Raw genomic sequence first — 20492 nt, 5'->3', positions numbered from 1 at the left:
GGTTGAAGTTAAACCCCGAAAAATGTGTGTTAGGGGTAGAGGCAGGAAAGTTCTTAGGATTCCTACTCACTGAGCGTGGGATAAAGGCAAACCCTGAGAAGTGCGCTGCGATTATAGCCATGAGGAGTCTGATCTCAGTGAAAGAGGTGCAACAATTGACAGGGCGGATGACTGCTTTGTCCCGATTTGTATCGGCAGGAGGGGATAAGGGACATCCCTACTTTCAGTGCTTAAAGAGGAACAACAGGTTCGTATGGACCAAGGAATGTGAAGAATCGTTTCTCAAGTTGAAAAAACACCTAGCCAACCCACCACTACTGTGCAAACCACAACTAGGTACCCCACTCCGTTTGTACTTCGCCATCACAGATCAGACGATCATTTCGGTCCTCGTCCAAGAGTAGGACCATGTGCAAAAGCCAATATATTTTGTTAGCAAAGTTTTGCAAGGGCCTGAGGTAAGATACCAGGACATAGAAAGGGTGGCCCTAGCGGTAGTGTTTTCAGCACGGAGGCTCCGTCACTACTTCTAGAGTTTCACCATAATAGTGATGACAAACCTCCCTATTCGCAAGGTCTTACAGAAGCCCGATGTGGCAGGTCGAATGGTGCATTGGGCAGTTGAGCTATCAGAGTTCGATGTGTAGTACGAACCAAGAGGGCCTATCAAAGGCCAGGTTTATGCTGACTTCGTGGTAGAGCTCTCCTCGGCAGCCACCCACCAAGAGGAAGTAGGTTTCAGATGGGTCCTCTCCGTAGATGGATCCTCCAACCAATAGGGTACTGAGGCTGGTGTCATTCTGGAAGGACCAAATGGGTTGCTGATCGAGCAGGCCCTACGGTTTGCCTTCAAGGCTAGTAACAACCAAGTTGAGTACCAATATAGCCCTTAAGGAACTTGGGGTTGTACTCGAGCTTGATCAACTCGACGGTGCTAAACACCACTCCCAGGTTGGAGAAGAACTCGCACACCTCTCATGGTTTACCAAGGAGTATAGTATCAGATAGAGATCCAAAGTTTATAAGCCATTTTTGGAAAACACTTTGGGAAAAACTTGGCACTAGACTACAATTCTCCACATCATGTCATCCTCAAACGGATGGACAAACTGAGGTAGTCAATAGATCTCTTGGTACTATGCTTAGGGCAATCATGAAGGGTAGCCACAAATCTTGGGATGAGTACCTTCCCCATATTGAATTTGCCTACAATAGAGTAGTTCACAAAACTACTAATGCTTCTCCTTTTGAAGTTGTATATGGTTTTAACCCTCTTACTTCTTTAGATTTGCTACCCCTTCCTAATCCACAAGATTTTGTGCATAAGGAAGGAGCTATCAAAGCTGAATTTGTTAAGAAAATGCATGAGAAGGTTAAAACTCAAATACAACAACAAACTGAGAAATATGTCCAATACAACAATAAGGGGAAGAGAGAAATCATTTTTGAGGAATGAGACTTAGTTTGGCTTCATCTTAGGAAGGATAGGTTTCCAACTAAGAGAAAGTCCAAACTTAGTCCCCGTGGTGATGGACCCTTCCAAATCCTCAAGAAAGTCAATAATAATGCTTACAAATTAGATTTACCTGCCGAATATAGGAAAGGTCATTGACTTGTCTCCTTTCGTAGGTACCAATGAAGAAAATGACGCCTTGGATTTGAGGACAAATCCTTTCCAAGGGGGAGGGGATGATGGAAAAGGGCCAAACACCAACCCAAAGGAGAGCCAAACATCAAGACATATTGGGCCAACTACTAGGGTCATGGCTAAGAGGCTTGAAGAGGATTGGAACACTACTACTGATGGCAGAGAAACTTACCTCTACATGTTCCAAGTTGTCCAAATTCAAGCGTAGGATAGTCTTTAAATTCTTGTCAAAAGTAGCATAGGAATTTTCTTTGTAAATTTGTTTAATTGTAATTAAACTGAATGTAGGCATCTAAAAACCAACCTAAGTTAGATTAGGGTTTCTAGAAACACCTAATCTAACTAAGGCCGGTCATTTAGACCTAATTGAAGCACATAGAGCACACCTAGTCACACTTCCTATGTGAGCTACAATTAGGCGCCAATATTCAAACCTTTAGGTTTTGAATTTCCCACCATTTGCCTTGGCCATTTCCGGTCCTCCTTGGCTATAAAAGGAGGAGTCTACCTCATGTATTTTCAAGATTAATTCATTAGTGAAATGCTGCCAATTTTGTGCCATTCTCACTCTTTGCCTAAAACCTCTTAGAATTAGGCTCTTAATCTTCCTAAACCGTCACCTTCCAAGTGAGATGGCCTCACCACTCACTCTTCATACTTAGCATGCACCTTCAAGGAATCCAGCTCCTTATGTGAGATCCTTGTTCCACCTTCAATCCATGGAGCTTCCGCAAATCACCTTCAAAACCGCAAAGAAGAAGACACAAATCCATCAGCAACCCTAACAAGCTCGCGCATGCCGCACCGCCACCGTCGCTGGTCACCGCCATTGCATTGCACTTCATGTCGTCTCAGACTAGCACACCTGCAGAATGCATATGCAATCCTAGCTTTGGGACGTCGTTGTCGCCCATGTGAAACCCTAGCTTTGGGACGCCCCTGTTGCCCCTGCGAAACCCTGGCTTTGGGACGCCACTGCAGCCACAATTTTCACGTATCATCGATTAATTTCTGTTGATTGGATCTCTAGTGTGTAAACGAACCAAGCTCTTATGCCACTTGATAGGAAAAACGCACACGGAAGCAACACACACAATCACGAATCAACTGTAGAAAATAAACAACACAGGATTTAACGTGGTTTGGTCGCCAATCTGCAACCTACGTCCACAGGCAACTAATTAGGTTTTCATTCTGTTTGTTACAATTTTATAACAAGCACAAAGATCTCTTAAATAGAGATTATAGAGGGGACACAATAATTAAACCCACTCACTAAAACATGGTGTCTAGTCAACCCAGTCCAATTGGTCCTGACTTCACATTCAACCTTGCTTACCACATAATCTGTCAATGTTTCGTAGCTTGAAAGCCAATCCTTATGTGAATACTTGGAAACAATTGCAAGGGGGGTAGTTAAATTTTCTGAAGTTATAATTTCCTCAGGTTTTACCAAGTAGGACAGATCACGGACTGCTAAGCTGAAATAGTCAAGTAGGTCAGCAAAGAAATAGAACACACTCCCTTGAGTCCTTAATAAAAGACATTTTATAATTAGTGTGCATAATTTTATTAATAAATAGTGAAAAGTGGACTTTAAAAGTCACTAAAAACAAGGGTAAATGTGGTGCATTTATAACCTTTTTTTAAGAAATCAACAAAGTCAATTAAATTAATTATTTTTATTTGTGTAATTTAGTTTAAAGTGTCTTATATTAAGCACCAAAGACAGTACTGTATTTGAAAATAATATCAGTCGTAATGAAATCTACACACCTTCCAATTTGCTTTCGGTTGATAGCATTAAGCTGACTACGAATATACTCAGAAACACGAACCTAGAATGAAAGACAGAGTTTCAAGGGCCAAATAAAATAAAATCTGCAAGATGCAAAATAAACAGGGATTTTGTTCTTTAATATACTATTATTCGGATAAGAACAAAATTAACAACTGGGGGCGACAAAAACAACTATAGTGGGGTCTCTTGTAATTAATAGCCAAGGTGGGTTGTGGATCACAATAAATTGGCATGTAACTTAAGGATCTAAAATGAAGTTATTTATAAGTGAGATACCAAACTGTAATTAATGTCACAAATGATGACCAGGACGGTATTAGTAAAATCCACAACATAAAGTGGCCGACGATATTTGAGAATTGGACACAAGAAAGTGTCTCCTCCTTATCTTATGCAATAATTTAGCAATGAGACTACTATATGATATTGAACAACCTAAGGTCCTCAAACTACAAGTCATATAATGTATAAAGGGTCTGTAACTCTTACAGAGGTCAACAAGGAACATGATAGACATGAGAACAACTATTATCTATTTGTGACTTTGCAAGCTAAAACAGAGGGAGAGAGAGGTGAATCCTTAGTCATTTATATTATGAAGAACCATCATCACAAGTGTGTGATAGACAGATTAAATCTTATTCCTTTTCCTTGCATGACTACAAAACCAACCTATTGACTTACACGATTAAGAAACTCACCACAGTTGACAGTTTGATAGCAACACCATAGAAAAGGTTGCCCAATCAGATATCAAGTTTTAACTTTTAATTAAAGTCCAAGAAACTAAAGCACACAATATATTGAGTTAAAAAAAAAAACACAGTTGATTAAATTGCATATTCCTCATGGATTCAACCATCTAAAATAAGGGTTTACGTTGGGAAGCAAAGTGAGGAATCTTTAGATCGATATATAAATGGTTGAGATCCGTCACTTTTCCTTCTTAAGTGAACATGGTTAAACTATAAGGGACATGGAACAGAGCTGTTCAATCCCTTAATAAGAAATAATCATTCCATGGAACAGAGTCGTTCAATCCCTTAATAAGAAATAATCATTCCATGGAACAGAGTTGTTCAATCCCTCAACAATTGTTATGAACTTACGTGTATGAGCCTCATGGACCTAGAAATAGAAATAGAGTAATCCTTCTTGTGACTAACGGTGAAAGTAACATGCAGACTCGTCCATGACAGAATCTCCTAAACTATCACAAGTTTTCAGAAAATTATTTCTCATTGATAATATTCTAATCAATTCTACTGTTTGAAAAGGCTACATAGTTATCCCTAACAATTATCCTAATTGATAAAATATAAATAAAGAGATCCCTTAGGAATAAAGGATCATATCTAACAATCATCCTAGTTAATAAAATAGGGAACTGAAAATTGGATTCTGGTATCCAGATCTTATTAGGAAGGAAAGATAAAAAAAAAAACCAAGATAGATTGAAATAAATAAAGATTTAAAAATAGATATATGATAATCTCAAGTAGTGGAAGATGGTGAACACTAAATGCATCATATCTAGTTACAATTTAGATACTAAACATGGCATGTCACTACAAAGAGCTTTTGTTTGATGTGATACAGAAGCAAATACAAGAGACATGATTAGTGGGTACAATAGGAATAGGAGAGTTGGTTCGAGTCTCAAGAGATTGTTCAAGAGAAGAGAAAACATAAGAATTATTGCAGGTGAAACACTAATCTCCCACCCTGCATTCAACCTGAAATTACGCATTCGGGACAGAATAATGTTGAATAAATTAAGTGCAGTAGAAACTCAAAGAAGTTCCTCGACATTTTCAACACACACCAGCAAGCAAAATACATGTAGCAGGGGAGTAGTACAATGTTGTATGCTTGGAGAATCTACCACCTTACTCTAGTCACCAAAACAATTTCTAGAGAAGAATACCACTTTGAACCACTGGTTATGTAAGAGACTTTGTTAGAATCCCTTAATAAAGACAATCTAACAAGTATCGGTAGAAAAAAAAAACAAACAACTATCGGTAATCCATTAGAATCTTTGAATAAAGACAATCTAACACATCAGTAAACACAATCCAAAAAGAACTTCAAAAACACAAAAAGAACTTCAAAAACACAGAAAGGAAGAAAGAAATCGAGAACCTAGGATTAAGAACACACAAAGATTAAGAAAGGAAATGCGAAACTCACTGCGGTTTCACGGTCACGTTCCACGACGGTCACTATTGAGTACGAAGGTTGGCGCATCAGGGATATCAATCGCTCAAGCTCTCAGTCGAAAATGCTCAAGCTTAGTCCAAAATGCTTACCTTCAAAATGAGTTCATACACCAAAAATGAAACAAAAATGAGTTTTCAAATAAATTAATTATTTGCGTACTTTCACCTTCACAATTTTATTTAATTTTAAAATATATAGGACTTAACCTTCAAAACTTTAAGTAGACATAACATGAGCTTAACCTTCAAAACTTTAAGTAAGCATATGAACTTAACCTTCAAAATTTTAAAATTTTATTATTATTATTTTTTTTAAATTTGTATAAGTATAATCCATGTTTTCCCACACTTTATTTGATTTTCTTTAAGGCTTAACTGACAAGTGTATAGAGTGTCACTCTCACTTTTTTTTTTTTCAGCTAAATGTGTGTAATCATCATCCTCACCATTATAAGAGAAGTCTAGTTCCTTGTCAATATTCCATATTTTAATAGCTTCCGTGTTGTCATTTTTCAAGCAAAACAATCTGCTAAGCTTTTGAAAGCACTTTCAGATATGTAATTATTTATGAGTGGATGCAATGGCTCTGGCACCTTCGTTCTTTCCTCTCCTCCAAGGCTAGTCAACATCCTTGTAACGCGAAACTTTGAGAACCTTACACTGCTAGCTTCCACCTCACTAACAGAAACACTTAACGAAGCCTTAGGGGACGAAAACTCTTCGCCGCTCCCGCCAAGACTCGCCTCACGAGTGATTCCTTCCACCGCCGACGTCTCCTCATCACCTTCCCTAGCATGGACCAACCCAGTGAATACCAGCAGAGCAAGCACCTCCCTGTATTACGTAAAACGGGGGAGCAGAGCTAAGCACGGCCCCTCCGTGCACGTCGTCCAGAGCTCCTCCTTCGCTGGCCTTTACCTCCTCCCAAACGCCACATATTAACTGCTCATCCTCATCCGACTGGGAGCTAGAGCCGCAGACAGTAGCCGCAGGCAGAAACTCACAAGCGGGACGAAGCTCCTCCCCTCCTATGGGGGAGCCCAAAGTGTTCTGCCACGTCAAAGCAATGCCCGCAGTTTCTTCCTGCACCCTTACATTTTTCTTCCTGCACCCCCACAATGTTTTGAAAAGACCAAATTATCCCTATTATTCTTTAAAAACCCTAAAATGCACTTGAACTGTATTTATGTTTTGCATTATGATTATGGAATTCGGAAAAATTTCGGATTGGCATTTCCAGTAAAATTTCGGATCCACCAATCCGTAATTCAAAATATGCATCATTCAGAAAAAGTATTCCGGATCCACCAATCCGTAACAGAAATATGCATTCCGGATTCAAAAAACCATAATTTTAAAAAAAAAGTATTCCGGATCCATAAATCCGTAATAGAATTAGACTTCTGGATTCAGCAATCTGGAAATCAATAATTTATGCAAAAATTGCTTCCGAAACACCCCCTCATCCGAAAAAAAAATATTCAATTCCGGATTGCTAAATCCGTAGCACACTCCCAGATTCCTATTTGTGGTAACCATGGTGTCCTTTTTCAAATAAAATATTAAGGCCAATTTCGGGATTTAGAAAATTGTGGGGGTGCAAAAAAAAATGTAGTGGTTCAGGAAGAAGAAGCCAGCAATGCCTCGTACCAACTGACTCCCCAACCCTACTCGCGGCACTCACTTGGGCCTGAATTGGCCCAACACCAATTAGGTCATCACCACTCTGCCTTCTTCTGAACTATTAATACCCAATTCTTTGAAAAACACTCAGTAGCCTAGAGCGCCAACAGATGCCTCTGCAACGAACCCAAACAAATCTATACATAATACAAATGGAGAGGACTCTCAGGATAAGTTTAAACACGTGTCCTCTCCACAAAATTTTGAAAAAAAAATAAAAAGATTTAATACTAAAAGTAGAAAAACTTCCACCAATCAACACAACACACCTGGGCAAACGAAAACGTGTCACGTGTCACGTTTTAAAACACTCACTCTGTCGTATTCTCCCTCATTTCGCTTTCTTGGTTCTCTCTCTTTAACACTTTTTTCTCTCTCATCCTGTTTTTCTCTCAAACCTTAATCTCCTATCAATCTTTTGCCCCCATCTCTCCTTTTTTCCTTTACTCTTTTCACCATTTTGGCAACTGCAGAGCTGCTCTATTGGAAAGTACTTTTGCCTAAAAACACCATTAGCCATCTGAAAAAATGGCGCCTTCTTTTGAAATTTGAAATGAAAATGACGATTTTTTTTTTCACTATAAATTGTGTTGTATCGAGTCCTTTTTCATTTCTATTCGATTTTCTTTTGTTCATTCTCCATGGACCATGTAATGTTTTATATCGTTTGTTCATCTCATTCTCACATTTATGTTGTGTTTTTAGGGTTTCCTGATTAAAAGATATCTCCTTTTTATGGTTAACTTTTATTTTAATATATTTCCAAATCCACCGTATATTCAGTCACCGATTGAAGATTTCTTTCATTTTTTTCATTCTAAGGTTTTTGAGGGTTTAATCGTTAATGGCGTCATTTTTTTCATTCTAAGGTTTTTGAGGGTTTAATCGTTAATGGCGTCATTTTTTTAGTATATGATTTTACGGTTGAAAACGTGAAGATTAAGAGCACGTAAAAGATAATGATTTTTTACCTCCTGTTTTGGATGCATTTGATACTCATGTTCATTCCATTTAATTATTTGTTGAGTGTTATTCTCATTCCATTGTTCATTTCATTTCATATTGATGTTCATATTTATTTTCATTTCGATTTTGTCCCCTTTCATATTGATGTTCATCAAATGTTTTTGGTAAACTCTAATATTTATGCCAAGGCATTTTTTGTTTTTTTGTTTCTAGGCTTTTCTGTTCAAAATTTCTAGGTTTGTTGCCTGCTATTCTCATTCCATTGTTCATTTAATTTCATATTGATGTGCATATTGATGTTCATTCTGATTTTGTCCTCTTTCATATTGATGTTCATATTGATTATGGTAAGAATGTTATATGATTATGGTATGACAATTTCTTTTTTGCTTACTTGATGCATTCAACTACTTCCATAGTCTTTCTTCTCTGTTTCTTATTATTTTTTCAGTTTTTTTATAAGAAGGTTTCTTAGATAGGAAGTTTTCTTAGATATTTACAAGATCTTCATTTATTCTTCTATTTCATATTTCTTAAATATTTAATTCAGCAAGTAATCATTATCATATATTATTATTAATAATTATACTGTGGATGTTCTCTATTCTTTATACACTGCCTTTAGGATATTAATTTATTTTTCCAATACATATTTTTTAGATATTTGTTGCAACAAGTAATCATTATCATAACATTAAACTATTGGAATTATAAGAAATTTAAAAAAATTATATATTATTTTATATTGTGTTTGTTTTGTATTATTTATTCTTTGTTTATTTATTCTTTATTTTTTTTCTTTTTCCATATATTGTGACAATACTCTGCTTTATACACGGCTTTCAAGATAATTATTTCTTCTTTCCAGATTTCTTAGCTATTTAGTCTAACAAGTAATCATTATATATTGTATATATTATAATATATTATATTATACACTGTAGCCTTTTTCTATTCTTTAAACCCTGATTTCAACACATTCATTTATTATTCAGAGTCCTACTTTATTTCTCACTTCCTTACTTCTGTTGTTCTATTATTCACTTTCATGGCGCCCACTGCCGAAGAAATTGTTAAACTTGACACACGAGGTATGTTTTGTTCAATGAACATCCGCGGTGAAGTATGTGTTTTTTTTTGTATTTTCTTAAATTTCTACTTTTATACAGTTTCTATAGTTGCTTACTGTTATTCTTTATTTCAAAATATATAGCTCGGGTATGTTGATCATGCATTCGCTATTGAGTTTCAAAAAGAACTTAGTGAAGAGTGAACCCTTGCAGATAACGCACATAATGTACATATAGTAGAATATAACTAAGATTTATTGTCGCCAGAAATCATGACAGAGTGGTGGACTTTGGCTGATTTTTATGGGTTTGAAGGGGATCACTCTATCTTATTCCGTTACGTCGACGAAAACGCTTTCCATATAACTCTTTATATGAAAGATGTCCCTGAAATTTGTTTCAATAGTTATTTGGATGAAGTTGAAGGGAGGAGACTGTTGACCATAGGTCCCTTTCGCCATTTTTTCATTAAGTTGTCTCCGCTAGACGTAAATGCAAGTTCTCTAGTGAGTTTATCATTGATTTAAAAAAAAAATACGAATGCTATATTGTATTCCTTTTGCTTACTTATTATTTTGATGTTATTGAAGGGTATACCTCCTGCATTTCCTGAATATCTTTGTCAAGGTAGATTCAAAACGGTTACGCTGCATGGACTATTGAAGGATGTCGAATGCAAGGTTTTAAAAGGAAGATTTCCTTATAGAACCATTAAAATTGGTAGCGAATGGAAGATTTTTTGTCGTCATCATTCTTTTCGTCAAGGCCACAAAATTATCTTTGAATGTGATAGACTCTAAGATAAGTTTAAACACGTCTCATCTGTAATATGGAGAGGACTCATCACAATTTTTTTTCATGAGAAACGCATAAGAGTCAAATATTGTAAAGTACATATTTACAAAATCAAATCATTCAGAGCTAGGATTTATATTTTTCATCATGCCTTATTTTATTTTAATGAATATGATGAGAATCAAATAAAGGAGGCTTTTATTAAGGGAGGAAGAGGACATCCACCCTCACATTTGAAGTTCTTCCTTCTAGTCTTCTCAAAATTAAAAGAAGACATAAAATAAAGTAAGGATCAAGCCTAAAGCCAAAGAAGTCTACAAGCCGTCAAAGAATGGGCTTCAAATAAATATCTCTCTTTATAGTTTCTTTTATAAAATGTAGAATGTTTAAATATATAGTTTTTAGGAAAGTGCTTAGAGGGAAACCTTAGATACCTCTTTTGTAAAAGCATCTTTAGGCATTAGTTTAGAATTTTCTAGAAGGTGACTCTTCATGCTTCACTTTAGGTGCTAGAAGTGAGTAGCATGCAAGGGACTTTTGGTTAGCTTGTTTTGTAAGCTTCATGACCAGCCCTTGCTCCTATAAAAGGAGGGCTTAGGTCCTTCATAATGCTGATTTGGAATTTGTAGTAAAGAAACTCTCCCAATTTGGTGATTGAGTGAGTGAGATTTGATTTCTCCTCTTCCTAGTCTCATCTTAAGAGCCTTGGTTCCCTCAAGTGGCGGCAATTCACACTTATCTTGGAGCAATCACACTTCAAGTGGTGTGTTCATCAATCAAGTTCTTCATCCACATAAGTTTCCTCTCTTCTCCATTTAGTTCTTCCATTTCCATGTCCATATGAACTCTAAAACAAGTGTAGTTTCTTTTATTCGGTTCATCTTCCTTTTCTTGCACTTTTGTTCGGTTCTTTTCAATTTCTTACTGTTTTAATTCAGTTCAGTAGCTCCTTTCATGTTTTGTTCGGTTCAATTGCTTTCTTTAGAGTTTCAATCGGTTCATTTACTTTCTTGTTCAATTTAATCGGTTCAATTGGCAAGAAATGGGTCTTCCATGTGAGTTTGGTGTTTGGTGCAAGTTTTGGTGAGTTCTTGAAACATAGAACATTGATCCATTTCTATTAAAAGTGCCTATTCATTCTCCAACTCAAGTTGATTTCATAAAATGTCAAAGAATCATCTATATCTTGCTATTGGAATCACATCACAAGGTGGTTGCATAACTTTACAATATTCACTAAAGATAGCACCTACAGGATGTAGTTGTTGTCCAGCAAACCAATATAATTCTAGAATTTTTATTATATTGTCCACTTTGTGGATAAAATTTATTCTGTTTAGTGTTTTTTAGTTATGAACTTTTGAGTAAATATATTCGAAACTAATGTAATTTCATTTTTTTATTATAGAATATATTATGTTATATTTTCTATTATGTATAGATTTAATAATTTCTTTCACTCGATACATTTATAATTTTTTTACTTTACTTAAAAATAATACAATTTGAAAAATGTTAAATAGCATAAAATATTTTTTCTAAGAACTTTGAAAATAGCAAGGTTACATTTTTTGAAATAATGTAAAATTAAGTATAAGAATATTAACATAAGAATATTAATTTTGAAAATAATTCAAATACAAAACATTCTAGGACATTTATAATTTATTTACTTTAATAAAAAATAATACAAATTGAAAGAGTTGAATAGCATAAAATAATTATTTATCAACTTTGAAAATAGCAAGATTCCATTTTTTAAAATAATGAAAAATTAAGTAAAATAATATAATAATATCACATAATAGGAACATAAGAATATTAAACTTGAAAATGAATTCAAATACAAAAGATTATGAGGATATTTATAATTTCTGTACTTTAATAAAAAATAATACAATTGAAAAATGTTGAATGGCATAAAATAATTATTTATCAACTTTGAAAATAACAAGATTCCATTTTTTTAAATAATGAAAATTTAAGTATAATAATATAATAATATCACATAATAGGAACATAAGAATATTAAACTTGAAAATGAATTGAAATACAAAAGATTATGTGAACATTTATAATTTTTGTACTTTAATAAAAAAATAATACAAATTGAAAAATGTTGAATAGTATAAAATAATTATTTATCAATTTTGAAAATAGCAAGATTCCATTTTAAAATTAATGAAAAATTAAGTATAATAATATAATAATATCACATAATATGAACATAAGAACATTAATCTTCAAAATGAATTCAAATATAAAAGATTATAATGTAATTGTAAGGCTATTTAAGAAAATGGAGGATTAGGTTTGTATAAATAGTGTCAAATCAATTTTGTTTAAAGTCCATCAACAATCAATTAAAGAAACTCATTTTTTTTTTCAGCTCATACAAAGCTTTTCTTAAAAGATGCATTTACTTTCTTGCCTTCTTAGGATTTGACTATTGTTGCAGATTCCTTACTCTGTCACTGTTCTTGTCGGTGACTTGGCTGCTGGTTGACTCTGGCGACTGGTTCAAGCTCCGCTTGTCTTCTCTAGAATCTGCACTTCTCTTGGTTGTTGAATGTTTTTACCTGTAAAGACAGAGGGCGTCCTTACGACAGTTTGCACTCCGACGCTCAAGTCAATAAGGGCTCACAAAAGCAACAATAATTCTCAGTGTAGTGTGTAAAAACAGCGTCTAAAAACATAGTACCTTTTGTTGATCTAGAGTGATCAAAGGATTTAAAGAATCCAAATCCAAGTGTTTGATGCAAGGCTGGAGTTGCTGCTGTGTTTAGGATAGGATCTGGGTAGTTTAAATGTGTAATCCACTCTTTGTTGAATCTAAAGCTAATGTGTTTTAAAACCTTTTTTTTTTTTAATTTAAAGTGTTTTTCAAACTAAGTGAAAAACAACCTGTTGTTTTGTCGAAACAACCGATTGTTTTACTCTTAGGTGTTTTTGAAAAGGTTGAAAACTGTTTTGGTTGGTTGACTTGCTGTCACACCAAAACAATCGATTGTTTCGCGGTTTCAATCGATTGTTTCTTTGAAAATCCTAACAAAATTTTGTTTTGTTAGTTGAGTGTGCTTTAAATGATTTCCAACTAAATACGCTTCTCTATTAAATGCTTTGACCAATCTTTGAAAGATATAAATGGTTTGTTTATGTTTTAAAACAAACAAGAAAAACAGATTTGAGTTTTTCAGTTGTGAAAGATTGCTTTCAAGTTTTGAACACTCACATCAAGCTTTGGGTTTTCTCAAGAGAGAGTGGAATAAGATTACATTTGTATTGATTTCAGATTGTTCTGTAAACAAGTGTAATTCATTCTGAATATTCTGTAATTTGTTCTGAAAGATAAACAAGGGGTGTTTATTCTGTAATAGTATTTCCTATAATTCATGAGATATTGCGTTAGGTGACAATTACCATGTCAAAAATCTTTATTTTATAATATGAAAATAGAATACAGTGATTTACAATATTATGCATACATGTAGGTGTATACATTTAAGTTCTGGCTTGCTGCTTTTGGAACAATGTGTTTACCATTTTCTATGTGGTTAACATGTATAAGGCAACTACATGAATATATGATTTATAAAATTATTTTCTTTACTACTACCTCATGGATATTGTATCTAAAAGATTATGTATGCTTTATTTTTTGCAGCTACAAAACACCCATTGCCAATTTGATGAACAAGAAAATGTTCAAGCTCAGTGTTTCACAACAAAACTTTACTATTTATGGATCAAACCTGCCTTTTAAATTTGAGAAAAGATCAATCTCAATATATTTGTACTTTGTTATGACGATAAATATAAGACAGGATCAAACACTTATTTCTAATTTGGGTCATAAATTTTTATTTTTGTTATTTGATGTATTCTTAATTGTTTACTAATAATTGAATTATTGATCTATTTGATGTATTCTTAATTATTTACTAATAATTGAATAAGTGATGTAATTTTGATTTATAATTTTAATTGACTCTACCATCATTCTTAATTTTGATGCATAGATTTATTATTATAATATTATTATTTAAATATTAAATATTTAAAATATTTTCGTGCGTTGCCGGGTCATCATACTAGTTTGTCAAGAACCACGAAACTATCGTCCCATCAACTAGAAACTCAAAGATTCATTCACACCATTCTTTGTTATCTTCTATTAACTTCTCTATAGTACCCTTTTCTTCACAAGTGACATATTGCACGTTATATGATTCGAAAAATCTACCAACATAGCAAACCTCCAGCCACTTTGTGGAATCGACCTTGACCCGACAATGAACCATACTATCTTCCGCATTCCTAGGGGGAAAACAATGAACCATACTGTCTTTCGCATTCCTCCAAGGAAAACTCGTGCATCCTTTCTTGACTACTTGTGCATACAAACACTGTATCAAATACTGAATACTGATAGTGTTGTGTCAAATACTGAATCTTGGTGGTGGAGAGATATCAAGAAGGTGTGCGGAGGAAACTCAAACTCTTAGTTTGATAATCAGAGAATGTGGAAGGTCGGTGCAGGGAGTAATATTATGTTTTGGACAGACCATTAGATAGGGAATGATACTTTGAAAAACAGATATCCCATAATTTTTTCAAACTCAGTGCTTAAAGAGGGCTCTATAGTTAAATATGGGGTATGACAAGAAAATCAGTGGGTATGGCAAATAGAATGGAGAAGAGAGTGGTTTTTATGGGAAAATGAAATTATAAATGAATGTATGGATGAATTGAAGACTATTAAAATAGATGCTTGTAGAAATGATGAGTGGATGTGGGTAGGTGATATCTCAAATTGTTTTAATGTTAATTCTGCTTATAAAATCCTTTGCCAACAAAATAATTTGCAGTCACATTCATGCTCTGCTTTCAATTTTGATTCTTTTTGGAGCCTAAAAGCTCTACCATCAGCACATTACTTTGCCTGGCGTGTTTTATTTGGTAAAATTGCAACATACGATAATTTAGTACATAGAGGAATTCAGGTTGGAAGGGAAATGTGTGTCATGTGTGGGTCTGAGCTTGAAACAATAAATAATCTTTTCTTCACATGTAAAGTGACTTCTAAAGTATGGTGTATGTCTGATGCTTGGGCTGGTAGAGCTTTTGTACATTGTGATAATGCTATTCAACATTTCGAACAAATAGGTTTTACGGGTCTAAACTACTTGGGAAATTGTGTTTGGAAATGTAAGTGGATTTCTATTATTTGGGGAATTTGGAATAATAGGAATATGATAATTTTCAATAATGCAGTGGTGGATCCTGTTGAAATTTTTGCTTTGGCCCAAGTAAAGGCGTGGGCATAGGTAAGTTATAAATTTCCAAAGTCAAATTTCTCTTATTTTGATTGGTGTATTAATGTATATGAATGTTTAAAATCAATACATTGATGATTAACGCCCTTTCTTTGCTTTTGGTTGGATTCTTGGTTTGCATGAGAGGAATGCCCTTGGGGTACAACTATAATCATAATGGATGCTTGGAAAATGCAGTAGACAGCAAGGAGACAAAGTCTTTCTTTTGAGCTGATACGCTTATAGTCTGGAATTGGACTAAGTTGCAAGATTCCTTGATAGCTAATTTGGTTTATGTATTGACATCTTGTTGTTTTTAAAGAGGTTAAGATTAACATATATATGTGTAGAATATGTCTATGTTTAGGCATGTTATCTGGAAACCTCATTTCTTTAGTATAAGGAATTGGGTAAATGGGTTGGAGTACCCCTAGTACTTCTATTTATTAAATCTTTATTGCTGATTAAAAGAAAAACATTGTTGAGCCTTGAGACTCCATGCCTTTCTGGTTCAAACCGGCTTCTGTCTAAAGATCCTAGCGTTCCAAGAGACTGCATCCCTACGGTTTGTTAACCCTCAATTTCTAAGTACTAATCCAAATTGAATCCAAACTTCTTTCCAAAACGTTCGTGTACACTATCCCTTAAAACCTAACAAACCCAAAACATTGTTTCTTAGAATTTAGCTTTCTTGAGATAAGGAAATCTAAGACCCTTCCCCATCTTTGAAACACTCTCCACAAATCCTTTTCCTTAAACTCAATAGGAAAATTTGTGAAAAAAAAAACAACTCATCAGCCATTCCTAGAAGTTAGACCACCAACTATAAAAAATATATATACAAAATACAATCATATTTAGACCATAAATATGTTTAAACTCTTTAAAAAACCTCTTCAATTGGCACAAATTCCACTTATTCCACCCAAAAGAATAATGTCAAAACCCAATTTTGCATGAGATTGAATTGCACAATATTGTAAAGATGAATGCAACACTAACATCATGCATTACAGTCTGAACCACTAGATCATGTCTTTCAAACCATATAGTGTACCTTGCGTTACTAAAAAAAAAATTCTAGCTAAAAGATCTATATTTTAAAGGAATAAATTTTTCAACAAGTCATACATCTAAAAAGCAATAATTCATTAAGAGGTTTTAAGCATAAAATTGAGTACATAGACCAATAAAAGAAAGCGGTTAATTTGCATTTCAACCGGTGTCAAGATTTGAGTTGGACCATTTTCAAAATTTTATCAGGATCAATAATCCCTTATTTGAACACGACACAATTTTTATGTTCCCATATTTGTCAAACTATTCAAATCACACAACCTCTGCAAATATTAATTATGTTTTTTACTCAACAAAACTTAAGAAAACTGTTTAAAGTCCATTATTGTGTTACACTCTCCCAAATACTCACCCACCTAAGACAAGAATTCCAAACCTTCATAGCTATGCTACAATCCAAAAATAAATGATTTACACATTCCGGTACTTGTGAACAAATGAGGCACATAACACTTTGTCTTATTATTATTTTTATTTTAAATTCAATTATTTTGTAATTCCCAAAAAACATTTATTTTTCAGTTAATTAGACTTCTGAAGCTAAAAAGTTTAAAAATGATGAGTGTTTGTATTTATCAATAAATTAACATTGTATTGTATTGGTAACAAAAGAAAAAAATTTAAATGACACAAACTTTGTTATTTAAGGAGGAAACGTAACACAGATTATGGTTTCAGTCTGTTTAAATTTGGCATGCATTGAATCACATGCACATGGATCTCTCTCTTATTGGTATTATTTTTTAAAAAAACAATTGCAATTAGGGAAACAATGGATGGATGATCTCTCTCTTCTCTTCATGGATACTTCTATAGCAATGATTTTATTAGGAAAATTATCAATGACAAATATGGAACTACATTGGTGTATAAATACGAGTAGCGTGTGATTAATCCCAATATCTGTTATTTAGAAATCGCATCATGCAAGGTCTTAGTTACATCTCGTTTGTTGCAATACTTTGTTCCCTGTTCCTAATCCCTAGCCATGGTAACAAAACTAATAATGCTGCATGGCAAAAAGGAGGAGCTACATGGTACGGAGACCCAGAGGGTGCTGGATCTGATGGTGAGTATTAATGAGCATGTTCATATTAAATTAACTCAAAAGTGTTAATATTCAACATTTTTTACGTATTGAACGTATTTAAATGTCATGCAAGAATAGATAATCTTTGTAAAACATTATTTTCCAATGTTACAATATCACACCTTTATGGAGTTTAAGTTTTTAACCATCATGAGTTGAAAAATCTGCATTTTATTTCATTGTTAGGTGCTGATTTGAGTGGATGTATGATTTTAAATCTGTTTTTTTAAGATTATACAGGAATTATAATTTTTTTTCCGTATAATATTAAAATATACTTGAAATCTTTCATATTTATGGTTCATATTGGCTCCATATGCATGATTGATTGATGTGCATATAAAAAAATAGAAAATGAGAGAATGTTTTATCTTAATAAAAATAGTGGAGTAATTTTTATTAAACATATTTTCAATTAATATTAAGATGTGCGTAATACGAATTTTTTAAAATTAAACGTATTAAAATTATTTATATTTAATCTGAATAGATATACAAGAAAGTGAAATTAGGATAAAAAAATTCTCCTAAAATCAAACTTACTTATTTAAATAGATATTAAATAAATAATGAATGCATAATCTTAAAAATGTTAAACTAAAATAAAATATTAAATTAATGTATAATTAAAAACATAAGTTTAACATTAAAAAATTAATAATTAATCTTTATAAAAAAATATAAATTTTAAATTACAGTATACTAATATTTTTTTAAATATTTTGTAGATGTATAAAAAAATCTATAAAAATATAAATTTAAAATTAAAATTCAATCGAGTCTAAAAAAAATTTATAAAAAAATCCAAATTATTTTATAAAAATATGGATATGTGATCCAAATAAATTTAGTTTGGATTTGGATCATCACCACCCTTAATATAAATAGGTTAAGATTTGTATATGGGTTTATCATCCACAAGTGATCCATTTAATTTATTATTTATTATTGATAAAAATAAAATCATGAGTTCAAACATTCTTGTCTTTTCTTCTGATTTTGTGCAGGGGGTGCTTGTGGATTTACTGACACTGTGAGCAAACCTCCACTCTCTAAAATGATCGTTGCTGGAGGTTCTACTCATTTTAAAAATGGAATAGGATGTGGAGCTTGTTTTGAGGTACATGCAACTTGTTGGTTTTTTTTAATCAGCAAGTGAAAAATAATAGATATGAATCACTCCCATAACCCTTATACGTGAATATAACACAACAATATTTAGGGAACTCCTTCCAAATAATCTAATCCTTTCAAAATTATAAACAACAAACAATTTAATCAAAAGAAAAAACCTTACAAAAGCTCACTTAATTGAAAACATACCAACCACATGAACAAAGCTCCACTCAGAATAAATAAAGCAAACTCCGAATGATCCATCAATGCACCTTTAAAAATATATTCAAACTTTTTTTCAATTTCTTGTGTAGTTTATAAGTTTAAAGGTATATAAAAAGACTCTCTTAGATACAATATTTGTTTATTAGATTGTGTGCTTTTCTATTTTACTAGTTTAAAACTGTGATTCAAACATATATATATACTTCAACTTTCAGGTGAAATGCTCAGAACACAAAGATTGTTCAGGAAAAGTAGTGAAAGTGATGGTCACTGATTTATGCCCTGGCGGTTTCGCAGGAGGAATCCATCTTGATCTGAGTGGCACTGCATTTGGTGCCTTGGCAAAGCCAGGCAAAGCACAACAACTTCGTAATGCTGGAGAACTTAAAATTCTCTACAAAAGGTGTAACTCTTTTTATACATTTGGTTCCATCATATATAAACTTACTAGTTTAATAACTTGGTAATTTTTGTGAGAGTATTTTGGTAACACTAATTTGAAATACCCTTTTGGGTTTGTAGGGTTGCATGCTCCTTTGGGAAATCTATTCACTTTACTGTCGACGCTGGATCCAACCCATACTATTTTGCAACTGCAATAGAATATCATAATGCGGATGGTAACCTTGTGCAGATTGAGCTGAAGCAAGCTAATACTAACAAATGGATTCCAATGAAACATTCATGGGGTGCAAAGTGGGCTTTGGATTTAGGTTCAAAGTTGCAACCACCATTCTCCCTTAAGCTCACTCAAGATGGCAAGATCAAAAAGAAAAGCATTGTGGCTCATAATGTAATTCCAATTCAGTGGAAACCTGGTCATGTTTATCGATCTGTTAATAACTTTTAAACTCTACCTCTTTCAGAATCTCACATGAATAATCAAACCACAACTGCCACCATATATAAATAAATTTAGTGTTCATATAAGAAATTCATATACAGATAGAATAATACAAAGTTGTACAGCAGCATTGCTAGTATATGTAATAGTCATTGTTTTTGTATAATCTTATATACACTATTTCAATAAAGTATTCACAATTTTTGTCATGAATAATTTCTACAGCAGTCTAGTTGAATATCTTTTTTCATACACATTTTGTTCATACATAATATATAAATTCAAATTTTGTTTAAGAATCCGTTATCTAAGTTTCATCATGTGTGTGTGGTAAGAGTCTCTATATGTTCTCAGGGAGGAAAAGAAAGAGGGTGTGTGTGTATAAGAGGAGGATGAGGTTGATTACTTTGTGCCAATAAACAGTAAATGAGTTCTTTCGTTTTGTGTAAGTATATCATATCTATCTATATCAAAGAGCTTGTGAAATCTTCTGCATTAACTATTTCAGAGGGAATGTTCTCACCAAATATCGGCTTAGACTCGTAACATGTCTTAAAGTTTAAAATGTAAGAGTTGAATGTACACCTATGGCCGCCCGATATTAGAAACATCTATCTCCATTTCACTATGAGATGGGAGA

The 20492-nt window shown here is 33.3% G+C and overlaps 1 protein-coding gene across 1 annotated transcript; it reads left to right on the top strand.

The window, feature by feature from the left end:
• The first annotated feature begins 17485 nt into the window (after window positions 1-17485).
• On the top strand, window positions 17486-20061 carry LOC137819051 (putative expansin-B2). Its single transcript, XM_068622775.2, has 4 exons — window positions 17486-17646; window positions 18675-18787; window positions 19224-19411; window positions 19531-20061. The coding sequence occupies exons 1-4, from the start codon at window positions 17502-17504 to the stop codon at window positions 19856-19858; spliced, it is 774 nt and encodes a 257-aa protein (XP_068478876.1). The 5' UTR covers window positions 17486-17501; the 3' UTR covers window positions 19859-20061.
• Window positions 20062-20492: the final 431 nt, after the last annotated feature.

Source organism: Phaseolus vulgaris, chromosome 10 (genome assembly GCF_051622355.1).
Source record: "Phaseolus vulgaris cultivar YP4 chromosome 10, ASM5162235v1, whole genome shotgun sequence".
Classification (NCBI taxonomy): domain Eukaryota; kingdom Viridiplantae; phylum Streptophyta; class Magnoliopsida; order Fabales; family Fabaceae; genus Phaseolus; species Phaseolus vulgaris.
The sequence above is the reverse complement of the archived record's forward strand: the minus strand, read 5'-3'. Positions and strand labels throughout refer to the sequence as shown.